At 48.3% G+C, this 21,514-nt stretch overlaps 1 protein-coding gene across 2 annotated transcripts in view; it reads right to left on the bottom strand.

The window, feature by feature from the left end:
- Positions 1-21,514, bottom strand: part of RNF20 (ring finger protein 20) — an 838,977-nt gene that overhangs the window by 21,411 nt on the left and 796,052 nt on the right. For both annotated transcript variants that reach the window (XM_069628987.1, XM_069628986.1), the window contains exon 18: positions 14,234-14,374. In XM_069628987.1, the coding sequence (XP_069485088.1) occupies positions 14,234-14,374 (141 nt within the window). The remainder of the gene's footprint in view (positions 1-14,233; positions 14,375-21,514) is intronic.

Genomic DNA, 21,514 nt, shown 5'->3' with positions numbered 1-21,514 from the left:
TGAATACTGCTAGCAGTTCCAACAAGTTTTTGTGATTGGATGCTACCGCTGGGGACCACACACTGTGCGCCGTCTGATGAAGGAGGCGAGCCCCCCACCCAGTCAGAGATGCGTCTGTGGTAAGAGTGGCTTCTACTGCGGGGGTGGTGAAGGTTTTCCCCTCCAGAAGGTTTCCCTTGTCCACCACTGTAGAGACTGAACGAGGGCTGCCGAGACAACCACTGGATCGTCCCACTGGCCGCTGGTCTGACACCATTGGCTCGAGAGCCACTCTTGCATGGGGCGCATGAGAGCGTGTGGAACTAGGTAGATGCAGGAGGCCTTCATCCCTAACAGTCGCATGGCTTGCGTACAGTCACCTTGTGACTGGCTACATAGTGAGGGATCTGGAACAGCATGTTTTGAACCATCTCGTTTGAGGGAAAGACGAGGCCGTCTTTGGTCCGAATTAGAGCCCCCAGAAATTGTTTGACTTGGCTGGGGTTTAGACTGGACTTTTTTTTCACTGATCGAGAACCCTAGGTTGAAGAGAATATCAACCGTCTTCAGGGTATTTGTTAGGCATGTTCCATACGAATCCCCTGTTATGAGCCAGTCATTGAGGTAAGAATAGACTGGGATGAACTGCCTGCGCGGGTAAGCAGCTACTACCGCCAGTATCTTCGTGAACACCCGTGGACCTGAGGAAATGCTGAAGGGGAGAAACTTGAACTTAACTTATAGTGGGTGTTTTCCATCATGAACCTGAGGTACTTTCTGTGCGCTGGCAACATTGAAATATGAAAGTAGGCAACTTTCATATCCAATGTGGCCATGTAATTCCCCTGCAGCATTGTCATTCTGAATTTGTGACGTTCGGCATATTTGTTCGCTGGGCGCAGGTCTAACAAAGGTTGCATGGTGAGATCCTTTTCGGGTACAAGGAAGTATGAAAGAAGCGGCACACACAAGTGGGGTTCAACTTACTTTATTAAGTGGGCCTGTGGGGACTCAAACAGAGCTGCTGCACATCCATTAACTGTCCTGGAATCACTCTCACGAGACTTCCAAGTTCTATAGATGGAAGGCTCGGGAGACAGATCACAACGCATCTCCCCCCTCACAATGACAATACAAACTTGAACACAATAAAACTAGATATAACAGACTAAATAACTAGAAAAAAATGTGAATGACCCAACCAACAAACAAACCAAAAAGGAACAAAGTTTTCAATGGGATGAAAAAGTTCTGAAATTAAGCATAAAGGCGAACAGGGGGACCTACCTAAGGCAACCGCAGTACTCGCATATAAAATCCTGCAGCCATTTGGGTTCTCGTCTCAATCTCTTAGACGATGATTCTACATCACCAGACTCAGCATCCTTTGATACACGACTGCAACCATTCTCACATTTGGCCAATCTGTCCATAGACCACACCTCCCTTCCTTCTACAATCACCACTCCATTCCTCACTGCAGAGATCTTCTTAGGACCAATACAATTACTCTCTATACATTTATGGTGAATCTTGGATTCTGTATAAGGACCCATTCCTCCCACTGTCCAATAAAGATCCTGCACATTTGCTTTCCAGTCAAATGTTTCTTTGAACATAAGTTGACTGTTTCATATAATCCAATATTCCTTTTCTGTCCACCTCCACTGAACTTGCTAACCCTAACCACCCCGGGCACAATTTGGTACCTCTTTCTCTCCCTTTTAGAGACACAGTGATATCTTAGTTACTGTATGAGGTGTTGTAAGGTAACTCCACATCATGTGATCTAGAACTTCCTTCCACGGCAACTCTGATTGTAAAGCCAACTGGATACCACCCTTAATAAATCTGTTGCTCCTCTCTACCATCCCATTTGCCCTCAGATAATATAAAGCTGTGTGTGTGTGATAGCATTACTGTTGAGAAACTTCTTCATAAATTCAGAGCAAAATTGAACAACATTATCGGACACAATTTCTGAGGGGGAAACCTTCTCTAAAGAAAATCTTCTCCAAGAATGCCACTAAATCCCTTGCTGTCACCTCCCTGGCAGCCCTCCACTCCACCCATTTAGTGTGGGAGTCCACCAACACAAAACTAAGTTTTAACCCCCCATAATTGGGTCCATTATGACAATCGCCACCTTCTTCCAGGGATGATCAGGTACAAAGTTGGGAATGAGAGGGGTTTCTCATACAACTCTGTACTCGTCACTCAAACAACATGGTCCACAATTCCTGACATAGCGCTCTGCTACTTTGTCCATACCCGGCCACCAAAAACGATGTCTTAACTGCCTCTTGGTGGCACTCTCTCCTAGATGTCCTTGATGGGCTAGGTCTAACTGATCTCTAATCTTCTCAGGAGGTACAATACATAAACCTCTTGTAAGACTCCCATCAATGACACTCGACTCATTCTAACCTTCCCACCAAACCTCTTTTCTAACATCTTGCTGCTGGGCCAACCTGAGACTATCCATTCTGTGATAATATTCATATCCTCATCCAAATTCTCACAGTTCTCCCACTCTATTCATCCTATGCATCCTCACTCGACTTCTACAACAATATTTTGCTCCTTCCACTCACCGCACACTTCCTCTCCCACTGGCATTCTAGACAGGTAATCTGCCACAACATTATGCTTCCCTGGTAAATGAGAAACTTTGAAATCATATCCTTGCAAACCTAGATACCATCTGCTGATCCTGAGTGAAGCTGCTGGCCATTTTCCACACTCATTTGAGCCAATGGTCTGTGGTCCGATCTGACAATGCATTTTCTGCCCCACAAGAAAAACTTGAAATGACTTATTGCCCAATACACCACAAGAGTATAATTATTTTCAGCCCCCTTCAGTGTTCTTGACACAAACGCTATTACTATTTCTTCCTTGTCATGTTATACTGTGTAAGAGTTGCTACCAACCCCAAAAGGCTTGAATCTACAGTTAAGACATCTGTCCTCTGATGAAAACTTACCAATAGAATGTGCTTTCACAATGTCCTCATTTTGCGAATTGCCTCCTCACAGTCCTTTGACCACTCAAACTTGATCCCTTTCTTGAGTAAGGATCTCAGGTGTGGAAATAACTGCAAAGTCTTTTACAAATTTGTGGTAGTATTCAGCCAAACCCAAAAATGACCTCAATTGATCCTCATCAATGTGATTGGGAGCTTTATCGATGGCCTCTACCAGACTCAGTTTTGGGCTGATGCCATTTCCTGACACACTATGGCCTAAATACTGCACACTATCCACTTCTATCTTGAATTTTCTCCTTTGCACTGTCAAAGCAGCAACTTTCAATTTACTCAATATCAATTTCAACAATTCATCATGTCTTTCAGGTGACTCAGCATAAATCAAAATGTCATCTTGAAATACAATTATGTTTGGCACCCCTTCCAACAACTTTATCATCCTTTGGAACACCGCTTCTGCGGAGGCCAATCCAAAAGGCATTCGCCAGTATTTGAATGTTCCTTCAGTTGTTACAAAAGCCGTCATATGTTGACATTCATCCAAGAGGGGCACCTGATGATACGCCGAAGATAGATCTATAACTGAAAACAATCTTGCATTGCTCAGGGTCGAAAAGGCTTCCGAAATGATAGGTAGTGGGTGGCGATGCACCCAAATGTTATTTAGATCCCTTAGATCCGCGCAGAGTCTAATGTTATCATTTGGCTTCGCCACAGTTACAACTGGAGACAACCACTCCGAACTTTCAATCCCTCATTATTCCTTTTTGAAGCAGCATCTACAGTTCTTCTTTCAGTTTATTCCTTAGTTGTTGTGGAACTGTTCTCACCTTGTGTACTTTCGGCACTGCATCCTTCTTTAGTCTAATACAATGTTCGAAACCATTCAATCTTCCTAACTCTTCTGAGAAAACCTCTGGGAATTCTTTTTCCCACTTGTCGCCTACTTCTGCTATGTTAATCGGCACTGGTGCGTTCGTTTGGATGTAAATACCTAGATTGCGCCGCTCATTCCAGCCCAACAGCGACGATCCTTCTTCAGTCACCTAGACATCTGCCACACAGCTCCTGCCCTTATAATGGATAGCCGAAGAGAATTTACCTAACAGATCGATTTTTACATTTCCATATGGATCTATGTCGTGTTTTAGCAAGTCTTTAACTTTTCCTTCTACGCACTCCTCGTACGTCTCTTGTGACATTATGGTACATGGAGAGCAGCTATCCACCTTCATTGTCACCACTTTGCCATTTATTACAAATACATCAGTTGGCCCATTTTCTCTTATTGATAGGTCATTTATTTCTGGCACATGCTTAGTTTGAGTCATGTACTGATTCACTGGGCTTTCTTCTTGCTCTGTTCATCTCCCTCCTGTTTCAATTGAAGATGACTCACTACAGACTCAAAGTGTCCTCTTCTTTTGCATTTAATGCAGTTTACATTCCTTGCCGGACAGAATATGTTGGAAGATGGGTGTCGATTGCTACCACACCTGTAACATTTAATTTCCCTTCCTTCATTAATTCTACTATTTTGTTTTAATGTTGCAATCTCATGACCTTGTTTTGCATTTCTCATGCTCCTCATGCATCAGGACGTTTGCTCCATTCCTCCAACGATTTGTACTGCTTGCTCGAATGGCACATCTTTTGACAACAGTTTTTCTTGCACTCTACTATTTATTGTTAGTACATCGTGCTAATTGATCTCTTATCAAAGAGTTGGTTAACATCCCAAAATCACATGTGTGACTCAGTGTTCTCAAAGCTGCCACGAAGCATCTACCGGTTATTGCACTCTTTCGAAAAATGTATGGAATTCAAATGTGATATTCTTTTTAGGTTCAAAGTGATTCTGCAATTTCGTCTCCGCTACAGTATACTCATCAGTGTCACCTTGACCCGCCTCTTCTGACTCTGGGCGGCCATTGTAAACACTGCCCGTCTGTGGCCAGGTTATGCAGGAGAACAGCTTGCGTTCTACTGGCCGCAAATTTATCACCTCCTATTGCTAAAAGAAGAGTATCAAAAAGCTTTTTCCACCTGTACCACTTAATTGCCGTTGTGCCTGGTTCAAGTAAGAAAGGTGGTGGTGGTGCCATGCTAGCAGCTGCCATGTTGGTGCATGTTTTAAATTTTCTTAACATTTAACAAAGATTTCCATTTAAGTTTCTTCTGGCCTCCCCTTTTTTGGAATCTTTAAATGTGATCTGCTTTAAACTGCTGACTCTGTGCTGTGTGTCTGTATTTATACACTTGCCGTGTTTCCGGCCCGTTTGTTTTGCCTGTTACTGCCTTGTAATGTCTGTAGCTGGGTTGCTCTGGCAACCTTCCTGATTGAGCATGGTAACGGTGCTCGGAGGTCCTTTCTTCTAGCCCACGAGTGACGCAGCGCATTCTTTCCCAAATCTGCTGAGCCTGCTGGTACTGGCGCTGCCGCTTCGCCCCCTCATCCCACATCCCGCATCTGCACACATCAATTTTGGTGCGCTGCTCGGACTGGGCGAGATCCGCCCTCCTCAGCCCTTCTGCCAGTGCTTCTGCGGTCGGAGCTGTATAGGTTTGGATGGGGGTCCCCCAAAGGCCCGCGCCCTCCTCGTCGCCACAAGTAAGTGGGGTTCACCTTACTTTATTGAGAGGGCCTGCGGGGACTCAAACAGAGCTGCCGCACATCCATTAACTGTGCTGGAATCACTTTCCCGAGCCTTCCAGGCTTGTTTAGATGAGAGTCCAATGGCACCTTGGAAATGAAGGAGGGGTGAGTCCGCAGCACCACCCTCATCTCGTGGAAAGTCAAGTAAGGTGGTTTATAGGAGAGGGCTTGGATCTCCCCCACTTGTCATGCAGAGGTGACCGCCACGATAAAGGCTGTTTTCCACAACAAAAATTTGAGTGGTGCAGAATGCATAGGCTCGAACAGAGGTCGCTTGAGCCTAGTAAGCACCACACTGAGCTCCCACGCTGGGGCCGGAGCCTTCACCGGAGGGAACGAGAAGAATAGTTCCTTGACGAATTCCTTGACCAATCGGTGTGACCACAAGGATGGTCATCCTGGGGATCTGGTAGTAGCGAGCGATAGCCGCCAGATGAAACTTGATTGAGGCGTGGGCCAGTGCCGATTTGGCCCAACGACAGCAAATATGGAAGTACCTGAGAGGCCTTACTTTCAGTGGGTCGATGTTCTGGGAACGGCACCAAATAGCAAATCTCTTCCACTTTAGTCTGTAGCATTTCAAAGTAGACAATCCTCTAGCCTTGGCGAGAACTTCCTTGCAGTCTGGCGGGAGATCGCAGCCTCCGAATTGAAGCGCTGCAGGAGCCAGGCCTTCAGGTTCAGAGACCCGGGATCGTGGTGAAGAATGGCGCCTCCTTCCGTGGCGAGAAGATCCGCAACCACTGGCAGCTTGACTGGTGGGGACGCGGACATGTTGAGAAGGTCCGGGTTACAGTTCTGCCTTGGCCACGCTGGTGCGAGGAGGATCATCCGGCACCATTTGAGTTGACTGTTGACTCGAAGTAACAACGGCAATGGAGGGACTTGCAAGAATGTAAATGTATTTTTCCCCATGTTCGCTCCCTCCTTGAAGCGCTTTGAAACACATTGTGTATAGGTGCTATACAAATAAACAATCAATCCAGAAAGAGGCCTTCCCAAGAGAATGAGAATGTGTACCCCATGCTTCCCTGCTGGCAAACCTATGGCACTTGGTGTTTGTCGCAGTCGCAAACAAGTCGAGTTTGGGATTGCCCCATTTGAGGAACAGGTTCTTCACTAGGTCTTGCCGAAGTTCTCACTCGTGGCAAGAGCGAAGCTACCTGCTCAGAGAGTCGCCGACTGTGTTCTTTACTCATGCCTGAAGAAACGGGATGAGGAACATCCCCTGAGCGAGGGCCCAATGACATAAGTCCTGTGCATCTTTGGAGAGCGCTGGTGATCTGGTGCACCCCTGTTTCCTGATGCAAAACATTGAGGTGGTATTGTCTGTGAAGACCCGCACCACCTTGCCTTTGAGGGACGGCATGAACGATTCGAGGGCCCAAAACACTGCCCGTAGCTCCAGAATGTTGATATGCAACGTCTTCTCCTCCGGCAGCCACAGGCCTCTGGCATGAAGACTTCCGGTCTGGGCTCCCCATCCTTCCAGGGAAGCGAACGTCATTACTGTCTCCTGGTGTGGTGGGGCCTGGAAATCTGCACCGCCGGTCAGATGAGAGCGCACGCCCCACCAGCTTATCGCCCAAAGGAACCCCTCGCTGAGGGCGATCTTGTCATGGAAGCTTCTGGACACCCGAATCCAATGGGCGTCGAGGAACTCCTGCAGTGGGTGCATCCGTAATCTGCACAGTCGAATGAGATAAATGACTGACATCATGCCAAGCAGAGACTGGATGGCCCTCACCATGGCGATCTTCAGAACGAGCAGCCGTTGCACCTTGCCCAGGATGACCACTACTCTCTCCTCCGACGGTGACGCTAGGCATGACACCGTGTTCAGCCTGGATCCCAGGAACAGCGTGTCCTGCAATGGAGTCAAGCAGGACTTTGCATAATTCACGGAGAACCCCAGATCTGTCAGTAGGCGGACGGTCCTCGCCGCATGGTCGACGGCGATGCTCCTTGAGCTGGCCCCAATGAGCCAATCATCCAAGTAACGGTAGATGTGGATCCCTTGCAATCATAGATGGGCCGCCACTGGCGCCAGGTACTTGGTGAAGACTCTCGGTGCCAAATTCAGTCCGAAGGGAAGAGCCCTGAATTGGTAATGCTTTCCCTGAACTACGAAGCGTAGAAACTTGCGGTGTCCCATGTGAATGGGGATGTGGAAGTACGCATCCTCCAGGTCCAAAGATGACAGAAAGTCTCCCTCTTCTAGCTGCCGAGCATGTGTTGAAGGCTGAGCATCTGGAACTTTGAGACTTTATGTACTTGTTTAGTCGTCGCAGGTCGAGAATGGGTCCCCAGCCCTTGGTCTTCTTTTGCACTAGGAAGTACCTTGAATAAACTCCAGATCCCCGGAGTCGTTTAGAACTAGCTCCATCGCCCTTTTCTTCAGCATGGCCCGAACCTCCAACAGCAGTTGAGGGATGTGGTTTTCCTGCCGGTCAACAGGTGTTATTTGGGGACACTTCCGTTGGCACTCAGTGTGTGTCCGTGGGCAAGAGTGTCCGGCACCCAACGGTTGGAGATGATATTCCACACGCTGACGAAGTTCAACAGCCGGCCTCCCACCGGGGTCGACGGGCCATCCTTGGGATCCTTGGCGATGACGGCATCCTCCTCCGAAGGCCTTGCAGTGGCCCCTGTTGGTCTCTTGGTTCGAGGATCGGGAGGGTTGGCAGTAAGAAGAGCAGCCCCCGCCATAGCCCTTTGAAGAACAGGGATACTTGCCTCCCGAGGACCGAAAGGTCAGCCGTCACTGCTGTAGCGTGCCCTGGGCACGTGCCGTCTCCATGTCCGCCTTGATGGCTTGTAGAGACTCATCCAGAGCCTTCCCGAAGAGATTGGCTCCGTCAAAGGGCATGTCCAAAAACCCTTGTCTGGACCTCCTGTCGAAAGTTGGTGGCCTTGAGACAGCCACGGCGACAAAGGCAAATGCCATTGCCCATCTGGCTGAAACCAACGGCTGCAATGTCCGTGGCCACCGTGATGGCGTGGTCCGACGCCATCTCGCCCTCTTGCAGAATCTCCAATGCTTCTGACCTCCTGTTGGACTTCCTCCCCGACAACAAAGGTGCGAGCTTGAATCATAGCTCCCGGTCGTAGCGCGCTACGATAGCGAGGGCAGCCTTGATGGTCGTGGCTGCAGAGTAGATAACTCATCATCGCATCAAATCCAATTTCTTCCCCTCGTTGTCGGGAGGGGTGGATGCTGCCGAAGAGGAAGAGCCTGGCGACTTCTTCTTGGCCGCTGCAGAGACCAAGTCCGGTGATGGTGAGGCCCGCAAATACTTGGGCGCAGAGTCCGGCACCCTGTATTTCTTCTCTAGGTGGTCCCTCTTCACTGGGACCCTAGAAGGGTTGTTCATGAGCGCCAGACTTTCGTCCCAAATGTCATTCAAGAGTGGGACTGAAAGGATGGTCTTTCTCTTCGCCTTGCAGCGCTGATATAAGAAGCCCTCCTTCTCTGCCGCGAGCTGGAAGAGCTCTGAAGCACCAGAGATCATTGCATGGAACAAGCCCATCTCGTCCGGCGAGGAGGGTATGGGAGGAGGCGACGGGAGGTCCCCAACCCACCACCGTCTTCCTTGCCAGTCGTCGTCGCTGTGTCCGACCCATTCTCGCCAGTAGGGGCCAGCGGAGAGGGAGGAGACGGGTAGCAAGGAAGCATTGGGTGCCTCTTCCTCTTCTTGGACAGTGGTTCGCCCGTCGTCAGCGGGGTGACAGGCACCGGAGCCGCTGGGAGAGAGGGAGGCGGCGTCGCAGGCATCCTCTTCTGTATCTCAAATACAAGTGTATGGAGGGCGTGCAGAATGTCCACCGAAAGATCCCTGGGTGGCAGCTGCCGTGTAGAGACTGAGAAGGGCTGCTAGGGCGGAGGCAGAGGGCCTGGGGTCTCGTCATCCAGAGGCCCTCCGTCGCCTTCCTCAACAGTATCTTCATTGTTGCCTTCATCATTGCCTGCGTCAGCGCCCTCGTCTTAGGGCGTGACCCCGACATTTCCCTCGCTGTCACCACCTTCCTTGATGGTATGGAGGTAGATTAGTTCCTCCTCTGCAGGAGATATCCGTGCCCTGGAGGACTTCGCTGACCCGCACCCCCCGTTCACGTCCAGCGAGGATAGTCTCGAGGAGATTGGAAACTTCTTCTCTGGGGTCTTCTCAATGGGCTGGAATGAGGACTCCCTCCTGGCAGGGAGGGACACTCTTGCCTTCGGAATGGCACCCTGTGGGTCCGCCCCCGCAGCCTTCAAAAGGGATGCCAGCACCACCTCGATAGAAGGCAGAGCCTTCGTCGGGTGTACCTGGGCCTTCGCGGCCTTGTCCTGCTTGGCCTTCGTGGTCGTCCCGGACCCCTTGTCCTGCTTGGCTTTCTCCTTGGAGGACGGGTCAGAGCCTCAGGCCCCTTTGGCCTTCTCCGTCAAGAGCAGGCTGGCCATAACCTGTTTGGACTGCTCCTTGGCCGTCTCCGGGGCCACCTTGAGTTTGCCCAGATACTGCGAATTCCTCTTGGACGAAGATCCTGAGCGTTGACTGGCGACGGAGGTAGCTGAAGACGTTGAACGCTCCCTGGCTGCCGAGGAGCCTGCCGCAACAGCGCTCCCGAATGTAGCGGACTTGCAGCGCTTGGCCTTTCGTTGAACCCCAGTGGGAGGGGTGCCCACAAAGGACTTAGAAGCCAGCTTTGCTTTCCCAGCCCTGGGTGAGGCATGCCCCTGGGACGCACCCAGGGCAGAGGCCTTGGCCGGCAGCCACTCTTCCAGCTGTTTACGCCGATCCTTCAACGTGCGCTTCGAGAGCTCACAGCAAAAGGCACAATCCTCCTTCTTGTGCGTTGGGTGCAGGCAGTAGAGGCCCTGGGAATGTTTATCGTCCATATAAACATTCTGCAAACCACAGTCAGTACAAAGCTTGAAAAGATAGGGGGAACACTTTCTTGTCTGCCAAGATACATGCCGTGTAGGCCTTGAAGAATCTTCTGGAAGCCTCCACAAAGAAACTTTGACCAAATTCGCCTTTGAGGGGCGCTGAAGAATCAGAAAAATGCGTCCTTGTTAATCGATGGAGCACAGAGGCTCGATTGACCGAAAAATAGAGTTAAACTCTTCCAAGTAGGGGAAAACGCAGGAAAAAGCTTGAGCTAAGCACGAGCACTCCAAACACTTGAACATGAGGTTAAAATCTGAAGATGGCTGCCAGAGGAGGGCCTTAGGTAGAGGGCAGTCATTGGCTGGGGCAGTATGACCCAGAGCTAAGTGATTGGTTGTTAGGAGAAATACAGTTCAGAAATGAAACACTGATTTTTTCTTTGAGCATGTGAATCCATGCCAGACCCCATGCTGGAGAATCCTTCTCGGACAACATGATCCATGCTGCTTAGGCGTGAAGAATCTTCTGGAAGGCTCCACGAAGCAACTAGACGAAATCTGCCCTTGAGGGGCACTGAACCCTCCGGAAAAACGGGTCCCTGTTAATCAGAAGGATGATCGATGGAGCACAAGGCTCGATTGACCAAAAAATCTAAAGATGACTGCCAGAGGAGGGGCTTAGGTAGAGGGAAGTCATTGGCTGGGGGCAGTATGACCCAGAGTTTAGTGATTGGTTGTTAGGAGAAAGACAGTTCAGAAATGAAAAAAACAGATTTTTTATTTTTCTGAGGATTCCCAGCCTGACGACTGAATATTCATGAGCATGTGAATCCAGCCAGACCCCATGCTGGAGAAAAGGATTGTCCACTAAAGGAATAGCGCGAGTTAGAGCCTCCATGTTGGTGGAAGGGCTTGGCTGTGATTTGGCTGAGAGATTTCAGCGTTTCGTGCTCCTTCTTGGCAGTCTGGAGGGCGTCATTGACAGCTTTCCCGAAAAGGTTGGAGTCTTCGACCGGTTTATTAATCAGAGAGGCCGGAGTTTCTGGTTTAAAATCAGAGTTTTTCAGACAGGCGTGTCTCTCGAGTAAAGTCCCCTGGTCTAGAGTGCATCCAGGAGTTTCTGCAGAGTCCAGAGTATTTTTTAGTATATTGTGGGTAACCTATCTGCCCTCAGGCCCGACTGCCAGCAGGCATGATCAGGTGGGCTCTGGGACCTCTTGAAGGTCATCCTGGACTAGGCCACATGGAACGTCGCTGTAGCTTGCTAGGAGAGTTGCGTTAGCGATCCTAGTTGAATAGGCCGCAGAGGCAGTGATTCGTTTCCCGAGGGCATAGAGTTTTTTACAGTCCTTCTCCAGAGGGGCTTCCGCTGTGGACAGTTGAACACTGCCCTCTTCCTAGTGGCTGTAACCACCAGGGAGTCTGGAGTGGCATTACCCTGTATGTACAGTGGGTCAGAAGGAGATGGGCAGAATAGTTTTTCAACCCAGGGGTTGACTGCCCGTGTGAGGGATGGTGACAAAGGAGCTAAATGCTTCTTTATGGAATTAAATAAGGGTATGGCCTGACTAGTTGGCAGTTTCTCTTTAAGGATTTCCTCAACAAAGTCAGAGTCAAGGGATGCCTCATGTGTTTCGATAGCAAAATGATTGGCCGCTCCCTTTAAAATGGCATCGAACACCATCTGATCATCCACAAGTGACGACTCCCTTTGTGGAGGCGAAGAAGGGAGATCTAGACAAATTATGTCTGGGTCAGGGGTGTGTGATGGCGACAGCCAAGGGCCCTGATCCATTGACTGATCCTGGTCCCAGTCTTGGTCAGCTGTGTCCTGAGCTAACAGATTAGTGTCCTCATAGAATTCCTCTTGCTCTGAGACATCCAAGATATCCTCTTGAGATTTTGTGTAGAGACGGGAAATGTTTGCAATTTTTGTGGAATGGGGCAGGAGTCGATAAATTGGGCCATTTTGTCCATATCATTTTCAAATCTCTCCCTAGTCCATAGGGAAGATGCAGAAGGGTCTGGAGGTGGAAAAGGTAGCCCTGAAGGGGGAGATTTTCTGGATAAGGCCTTTGAGAGAGGCTGGGGGGCTTCAGAGTACTCCTCTCAACGAGAGGGGACACCCTTATATTCTGTAGCTGCCGAAATAATAGCTGCAAGGCTTTTGCATATTTTTGGCGGCTGAATGGAAGGCCTCGACGTGCCTATAGGCGCCGTCGTGGTCAATGATTCCACCAAAGCTATAGGTGCTTATGCGCCTTTGGACTGTGTGTCGCTGACCGTAAGTTTTTTGTGGTCAATGCCCTTACTAGAGGAATGCCTAGTCGCATGCCGCAAAGACGGTTGCGTGGAGGGTGCCGGACCGCAAGATTCGGCAGGCGCTGTCAAAGTTTTAGGCTGCCCTGTTGGCATTACAAGCTTCTTCGACCGATCCGTTGAAGAGGCCTTAGGGCCTGTGTGTTTAGGAGTCTGTGATGATGTGTGCCTCTGTCGCCCGCCGGGGTGTGGACTCCCCATAACAGAGCTGGTGGCCCGTTTGTCGGGGACGGGCATCTGGGAACCTGGCGGTTACGCCAAAAGGTCTATGGGCTTCCAATTTGGAGCCATGGCTGCCGATCGATTCCTCGTCGTCCGAAGCGACGGTGCCAACAGGGGAATGACTTTCGGCCTGCATTGCGAAGGCCGCCCATCGTTTAGTCCGCTTGTCCTTCAACGTTTTGGGTCGAAAGAGCTTGCAGGACTTGCACGAGTGCTCATCATGGTCTCGAGGTAGACACTGATTGCAACGGCAATGGGTGTCCTTGCGCGGAAACTTCCTGTTACACAATGGCCAAAATGTAAAGTGTGTCCTCTCCATAGCTGAGGGGGACGGTAGCCAGACCAATTGGAGAAAGAGAAGGGACAATCTTGAAAAAGAATAAACCCAGGGCCCCACTCTCCCTACTGTAAGAGCCTGGTCGGAGGGCTGAGGCCACAAGGTCGACAGCCGCCTAGCACTTGTGGAAGTCTTTGACAGCAGGGAGCCCATGAGGCAATCGTCCAAAAGAGTAGTTGGAGACTAAACGAACGTTGGTCTTGGGACAAAGGAAGCAATATTAACTCTTGCGAGCTCCGCATAAGGCAACCAACTAGTGGGGTGGAAAAAAACAATCTGATCTGAGGGACCTCGACGCGTTAGGGATTTTGGGTACACTACATGTCACGTTAGTGACAGTCACGCCCATGTCGACATCCCCTTTCCATCTTCAAAAGAAAGATGCAATACTCTGCGATTACCACTAGACGTCGGACTATATGAACAGCATGTGATTCTAAGTAGATTCACAAGCATCAGAAAAAACTTTATAAAACCTTTAACTGAAGCAACATTCCCAGGAACCTATTAATAAAAATTTTAAAAAGCTGCAACTTATGCTAAATCCAAGACTGCTGGCCTCGTTGATGCCAGTTTCCTATTGCACTGCATTGAACAATTTTACCCATCTTTTTGTTTAAAAAGGAGCATGTCATCTTGGAAAAACAACAATGTATTTTAGAGACATATCCTGGAATAAGCAGCCAGACTGATATACAACGGTGCACCCTTATTTGGAGGACGAACACACTAAGTTTGAAGCGCCAAAGCACCACTGTAAGAGTTAAAACTAAAAAAGAAATTAAGTTCTACAAACATGTGCTTAAGCGTGAAAGTCAAGAAATGGAAAGTGAAGGCACAGAAAAAATCCTCTCATACCTGAGCTCGTTTGTAGTTGAAGGTGTCCTTTTCCTTGGAAACACTGTTCTCAACGATTTCCTCACGGATGCTCCGTAGCTTCTTCAGTTGGCCCTCCAACTGAGATTTCAACTCGTCTGCCTGCTGAGTAGCCTCCATCGCCTGGGGGCATAAAGGACAGTGGCATGAGAGAATGGTGGGGTGGGGATTAAGAGGAGTGGGTGATAAAGGATAAAACGAGAGAAGCGGGAGGGGAGATTAGAAGGAAATAGAAGTAGCAACAAAGTTGTAGATAAATAATAGAATAAGAAGAGTGAACGCAACGGGAAAGAAGAAATGAGAATATGTTTAGAGAAGAGAGTGAGAAAGAGAACAGGGGGCAAATTAGGAGCAAAATATCTAAGTGGGGAAAAACATTCAAAGGGGAAGAATGAGCAATGATCGAAGAACAAGGAAATGTGACAAAGTGGAAATTAAAGAGAAAGCATGGACAATAGAGCCTAAAAGTGAGGATTACTGGCAGAAATGTGGGAAAGATTAACAAAGTGGGTGAGGAAAGAAAGGAAAGAGCCCGGTAAAAACAGGAGAAATAGTGCCAAGGTGAGAAAAAATGTGAAGGGTCGGAAGGGAATGAATGTGAGAATTAAAAGGAGAAAAAAGCAGGGAATGTGGACAAAGATGGGGTGAGGTTTTCTTGCAGAGGAAATGAGGAATTTGGGTGTGGTTGGCGACATTAAGTTAACTCTCAATTTAAAATTCCTGAAGGGCTGCTATTTTGAACGCTTCCGTTCATGACGTCATGGTGGGTGCTCCTTTTAACTTAACATTCGTCAAATGATTGCACTTGGTTGGAGAAGTACCCACATGAAAACCTGAATAATAAACAAATGCTTTTGTTCGGCTAAACTGTGGTCTAAAACAAAAGTCAACCTTTTTCTCATCTACTGCATCCAGGTGTCACCAGAGGTTTTTTGAAGATTCTCTACTGGCTCATAAAGGTTTAAAAGAACACACAGCAGGACATTTTTCCCAGAGAACTTTTGGTAGTCTCAACAAACAAAAACAATACATTTTTCTGTTTGTGGTACCTGGGACTAGATGTGGCTAAAAAGGGCGATAAATGCTTTATAGCAGGGTTATGAAAAAAAACTGCTCATGAAAATTCACATTGCACCTTACTTAATGAACTTTCAAACCTTGGTTTAATCCATCAGCTTTCTATCAGGGCAGGTTTTAGTGTCGATTTCTTTTCAACCCGGAGTGAAGCACCAAGAAGCCATAAAGATTACAGCATGCTCTATATATGAACCTTAAACAAACAAGCGAACTGCAAAACACAGAAAAAACCACAAAAAAAATAATAATAAAAAAAAAAAAGAATCGGTTCCATGTGATAATTCCGCTGGAAAAATATTGCGATACAAAAATATCGCCATATTTTTTGTGGGAAAATTCACAATGTACCCTGCGGGGAACACCCCGGCAACCCCGCATCATTTTTAATGTGCGGGGGACACGCCTGCAACCCCCGCTCCCACATAATAAACCCAATAAAAATATTGCCTATGGCGAACCAAACGGCCATCTTTACGGCAATATTTTTGTTGGGGATATTAATACCCAATACCAAAAAATCACTGTCTTGGGATCTAACATGGTCTCAGACGGTCCACCATTCACTGATCTGGAATCTGACGATAGGTGTTAACCACTCACTGCCTTGGATTTAACAGATCCTTTGAGGGTCTACCAATCACTGCAGTGGGATGTAAAACAAGACTGGTTTTGATGTTAGCGAGGACAGTCTTGGGGCCACAAGGCCATGTCTCATGTGGTGACGTCAGTCCCATTCAGCCCATCATGTCAAACAATATGGAAAGAAATCTGAACATGGAAGGAGTATTGTTTTTTTGGTACATCGCCTGGACCGAAAGCATTTTGCTCAGGCTAGGAGTTCGAGTCACACAATTGAATCATTGGATGACAGGTGGATGGGCATGGAGGTGCTACAGTTCAATGGTGCAGATGAACAAGTTACTTCTTACCTTGTAACGTTCTTTCGATGGGATGTTCCTCCGACGTATTCGTTATCTTGATAGATTACATCCCAGCTTGCTGGCATCGGAATTTTTCCAGTAGAGGGCGCTGTGTGTCGACGTCCCTCGAGCTGGTGTCCCTCGACAGCCTCCGTCTCGGCGCCGACATCATCGGGCGTATAAATAGACTTGCGCAGCGACCATTGCTCGGTTCCGTTTTGAAGCTTGAAATTAGCTGTGCATGAATTGGTTATTGACCTTGAAGGAGCGTAAGCTGCAACTACAAGGGAAGTTTTACTGCGGGGATGGATGGGAGGGGCGATAAGGAATACGTCGGAGGAACATCCCATCGAAAGAACGTTACAAGGTAAGAAGTAACTTGTTCTTTGAAGGGATTGTGTCCTCCGACGTATTCCTTATCTTAATAGACTCCCATAGCAGTGGTGTGGAAGAGGAGGTGGGAGTAAAATTTGAATATTTCCCTTTAAGAATGAACAGAATGTAACACAGCTTTGCCAAATCTTGTCTCCTGGCTAGAGGAGGAATCCAGGCTGTAGAATTTTGTAAAGGTATGTGCGGACAACCATGTGGCAGCCGCACGTATGTCCCTAAGATGTTGCGGGGGCTCTTTCCCTGCCAATTTGTAGCATTCTAGAATGGCTAAAATAATCCATCTTGCAATGGTCTGTTTTGTGATTGGCAATCCTAATTTGTGTCCTGCATAACCTATACCCAGTTGGTCTGCTCGCCTTAGCAAGTCTGTTGATATAAAAACTCAAGGCACGCCTTGGATCCAGCCTATGTAGCCTCTCTTCATCTTTCCCTGGATGGGGAGGAGGATAGAATGAAGGTAAGGTTATTTTCTGAGTGATGTGGAATTCAGAGACCACCTTTGGGAGGAAATTAGGCTTCACTTGTAAGACAACAACGTCTTTGTGAAAAAGTGTATGAGGAGGTTTGCAACATAGAGCTTGTAATTCGCCCACTCTTCTGGCAGATGTTAGAGCCACTAGGAAGACTGGAGTAAGGGTGAGAAATCTTAATGAACAAGAATAGAGTGGTTCAAAAGGAGTACCCATCAGAAAATGTAAGACTAGATTTAAGTCCCACAAGGGAACTTGGAACGGCTTTGGGGGATAGACATGAGTTAACCCTGTCAGAAATTGGATTACTAGGGGTAATTTGAAATATGATGGCTCCTCTGCAGTGCGCTTAAAGAATGACAGCGCTGCGAGGTATCCCTTGATCGTACCAACTTGAAGACCTGAATTCGCCAAATAGAGCAAAAAAGTTAACATCATTGGTGTACCACATGAAGAGGGTTTGATATTCTTTTCTCTACACCAGCTGCAAAACTTTTTCCAACGGCAGCGGTATAAAGTCTTTGTTGCTGGCCTTCTAGCCGAAAGCAACACCCCCATGACGTCATCTGGGAGGTCCCAATCCTTGTATCTCAACCTTTCAGAAACCAAGCTTGAAGGTTGAGGGTTCTGATGTCTGGATGGAGAACCTGACCTCCCTTCTGCGAGAGAAGATCCTCCCTGTGTGGAAGACGAATCGGAGGGCAGATGGACATGTCCAGAAGGTCCGGGTACCACGTTCTCCTGGCCAAGTCTGCGGCAATTAGGATCATAGTCTTCCAGAATCTTCTCAACCTCCTGATCATCTGAGGAATGACGGGGACTGGAGGAAACGCATACAGAAGTGGAAACTCCCAGTCCACTACGAACGCGTCCCCTAGAACTCCTCTCGGGGGAAATTCCCTTAAACAAAACTGATCACACTTCCAGTTGATACTGGTGGCGAACAGATCCACTTGAGGGGTTCCTCAAAGGGCAAAGATCTCTTGAAGGACTTCCTGAGCTAGCTACCACTCGTCGGAGACTGTGCTCGGCCTGCTCAGAGCGTCTGCTGTCAAGTTCTTCTCTCCAGCTAAGTGAACTGCCGATAGAGAGATTCCTTCTTGAATTGCCCAAAACCAAAGCTGCATCGCCTCTCTGCACAGTGGCAGTGATCCTACGCCTGCTCTTTTGTTGAGGTAGTGCATGGCCACTGTGTTGTCTGTCATTATTAGGACATTTTTCCCCTGTACGGATGGCAGACAAGCATTCAGCGCTAGTCTGATTGCTCTCAGCTCCATCAGGTTTATATGTAGTCTGGACTCCTATGGAGACCAACGACCGCTGATGGTCAAGTCGTTGGCATGGGCTCCCCATCCCGTGAGTGACGCATCCGTGACTACTGTTATCTCCGGCCATGGTTGCCAAAACTGTTATGTTCCCCGACAGGCCCACCACTGAAGGTCTCGAGCCACTCTGTCCGGGACTTGAAGGAGATCTGTCATTCTTCTTGAGAATTGCGACCATTGAGTTCTCAGCACCCACTGGAGAGATCTCGTTCTCAGGCGTGCCTCTGGCACTAGGAAGATGCAGGATGCCGTGAGGCCTAGCAACCTCAAAAAGCCAAAGGCTTGAAGAAGTTGGGCATTTTGAAATTTGGCGACCCTCTGCAGAATATCTTGGGCCCTCACCTTTGGTGGTGAGGCTCTCCCCAGGGAAGTGTCCAGGACCGCTCCAATGAACTGGAGTCTCTGTGCTGGTATCATACGTGACTTCTTTAAGTTGAGGGAGAAGCCCAGTTTGTGAAGAAAGTGGCAGACATAATCTAGTTGGATCTGAGCTTGTTCCGAGGATACTGCTCTGATCAACCAATCGTCTAGGTAGGGATAGACATGGATCCCCTCCCTCCTTAGACTCGCCGCCACTACCAACATTAGCTTGATGAAGACCCTCGGGGCGGAGGTCAGCCCAAATGGCAGAACTCGAAATTGATAGTGAGAGTTGCCAATTCAAACCTCAAGTATTTCCAGTGTTTGAGATGGACTGGCACATGGAAATAAGCATCCTGAAGGTCGAGAGATACCAACCAGTCCTGAAGCTGGAGGGCCGGAAGGATCTGAGAAAGAGTTATCATCTTGAACTTGTCCTTCCTGAGGAATTTGTTCAAATTCTCGTAAGTCCAAGATGGGTCTCAGTCCTCCATCCTTCTTTGGTACTAGGAAGTAGGGGGAATACCAACCCTTGTTCCTCTCCGCTGCAGGTACCTGTTCTAAGGCACCTTTCTCTAGCAGGTCTACAATCTCCTGCATAAGTAGCGGATCTGGAAACTTCAAAGAGTTGTTCCCCGGTGGAGGACTCTGAGGGGTGTTTAGAAAAGGCAGGCAGTAACCTTGGGCAACTGTCTCCAATCGCCAAGCATCTGACGTAATAGCCTGCCATTCTGCCAGATGTTGATTTAACCTGCCCCCTACTGGTGTCTTGTGAGGGGAGACCTCAGAGGGGTCTAGAAGCGGCTGACGCAGATGCCGAGGGTAAAGTGGCACCTGCTGCTGCGGTTTTTGTACCTTTAACCTGTTCACCACGGGTGAATCGTTTCTGGCCCCTTTGAGCTGGCTGCCCTCTGCCGTTTCCGAATGCGGAGTAAAAGCAAAAGGACCTACCCCTCCAGGAGGTTGCTGAGGGGCGATTCGGAGTCTGTCGGATTGCAACCCCAAGAGATTCCGCTGCTGCCTTGGATGTTTGTAACTTTTCCAGGCTGTCATCAGCCTTCTTACCAAATAAATAAGTGCCGTCAAAGGGCATGTTCAAAAGTCTGGCTTGTACATCTGGAGCAAAACCAGACTTCCGCAACCACACATCTGTGGATTGTGGTACTTGCCGCCATGGCCCTGCTGATACGGTCAGCCGAATCAATGCCTGTTTGAAGGGACTCGTACATTGCATCTTTCCCATCTTTGATGAGGTTTAAAAATGCTTCCCTTTCCTCTCCTTCTGGGAGACAGTCAGCCGCAGATGAAGCACACTCCCAAATTGTATGGCTGAATCTTGCAAGCGTGCAAGTGTCGTTAATAGATTTAAGCGCCATGATACATGGCGAAAATACTTTTTTTGACATAGCATCAAACCTTTTATCATCCCTGTCCTGTGGAATAGTAGGGTATGCAGATCTACTATTTGATGAAGTTGCTGCTTGTACAACCAAACTCTCTGGAGTTGGATATTTGCTCAAGTATTCATTATCTGTAGCAGATACCCTGTATTTGGCAGATAGTTTCTTGTTAACTGCAGGGATAACTTCAGGAGTTTCCCAATTAGCAGAGATCTTTCTTTGCAGAGCAGTATGAAAAGGAACAACAGGATCTTCCTGTGGACCTTTAACTAAAATGTCAGTAAGGTTATCCTGCTGAAAAGAAGGTGTAGGTGTAGACCACCCCATGAATTCTATTATTCTAGTCATCAGAACCCTATAAAGGGTCTCAGCATTGTCCCCAGGGTCCAGTTTAGCAAACTCTACTTCTGGAGAAGTATCTAAACCACTTGCCTCATGTAAAGAGTCTTGAAGATCTTTTAACCTGTTCTCTTCAGAAATAAATCCCTCTGGTATGGGTGTTGTGGTCCTTTGTAAACCAAAAGGTCTCATGGTCGGAATCCTCCCCTTCCTCATATATAGAGGGCAAAGCTCTAAAGTAATCAGTCCTAGGATATGGTTTAAAACCCATTTCTAGAGCAGAAGGGGCCAAATTGGTTGTCACCGGTTGAGAAAACGTCGAAGTTGTCGACGTGGAAGTCCAAGGCTTCGACAAACCCGAAATGGGCGTCGAAAAAGTTTGAAGAGACCTCGAAGTGCTCAGGAGGTTCGGAATCCTACTCGGAGTTGTCGAAGTTGTCGACGGCATCCTCGAGGTCATGGCCGAAGTCCTCAACACCGCTACTGTCTGAGATGTAGTGACAGTTGTAGGTCTGTCTTTTATCGGAGCGACAGTGGCGTCGAAGATTGTGTCGATGCAACCGATTTATGAGTCGACGGACCCTTTGACAAAGGCGTCGATGACGCAGATTTATGAGTCGAAGAAACCTTCGACGACGACGACGATGACGCAGATTTACTACCTTTACTCGAGGGTTCATGACGCTCTCGGGTAGTTTCTTTCGCCGGGTGCAACGACTCACTGCGTTTTGATTTTTAGGGTCTTTCACCCAGAGGGGGTCGAGGCCGCTTTCTCGAAGACGCTAAGCATTTTCTTACGGAATTCCTCCTACTTAGCTGGAGAGCTGTGTTTCATGGGGCAGGTGACCCTTTCCGGGGAGACAGAAGAAGACAAAGAAGAGGGAGATCTACAACGCCTCTTCTTAGAGTGTTTCGATCTCTTAGACTGAAGGGAACCGCTTCGAGACCTTGAATGTTTCCTGTGACGGCGAGGAGACGA

The sequence above is a fragment of the Ambystoma mexicanum genome, chromosome 12 (assembly GCF_040938575.1).
Source record: "Ambystoma mexicanum isolate Mex_15411 chromosome 12, UKY_AmexF1_1, whole genome shotgun sequence".
In the NCBI taxonomy this organism is placed as follows: Eukaryota; Metazoa; Chordata; class Amphibia; order Caudata; family Ambystomatidae; genus Ambystoma; species Ambystoma mexicanum.
Note: the sequence above shows the minus strand (reverse complement) of the source record. Positions and strands in the feature narration are given on the sequence as shown.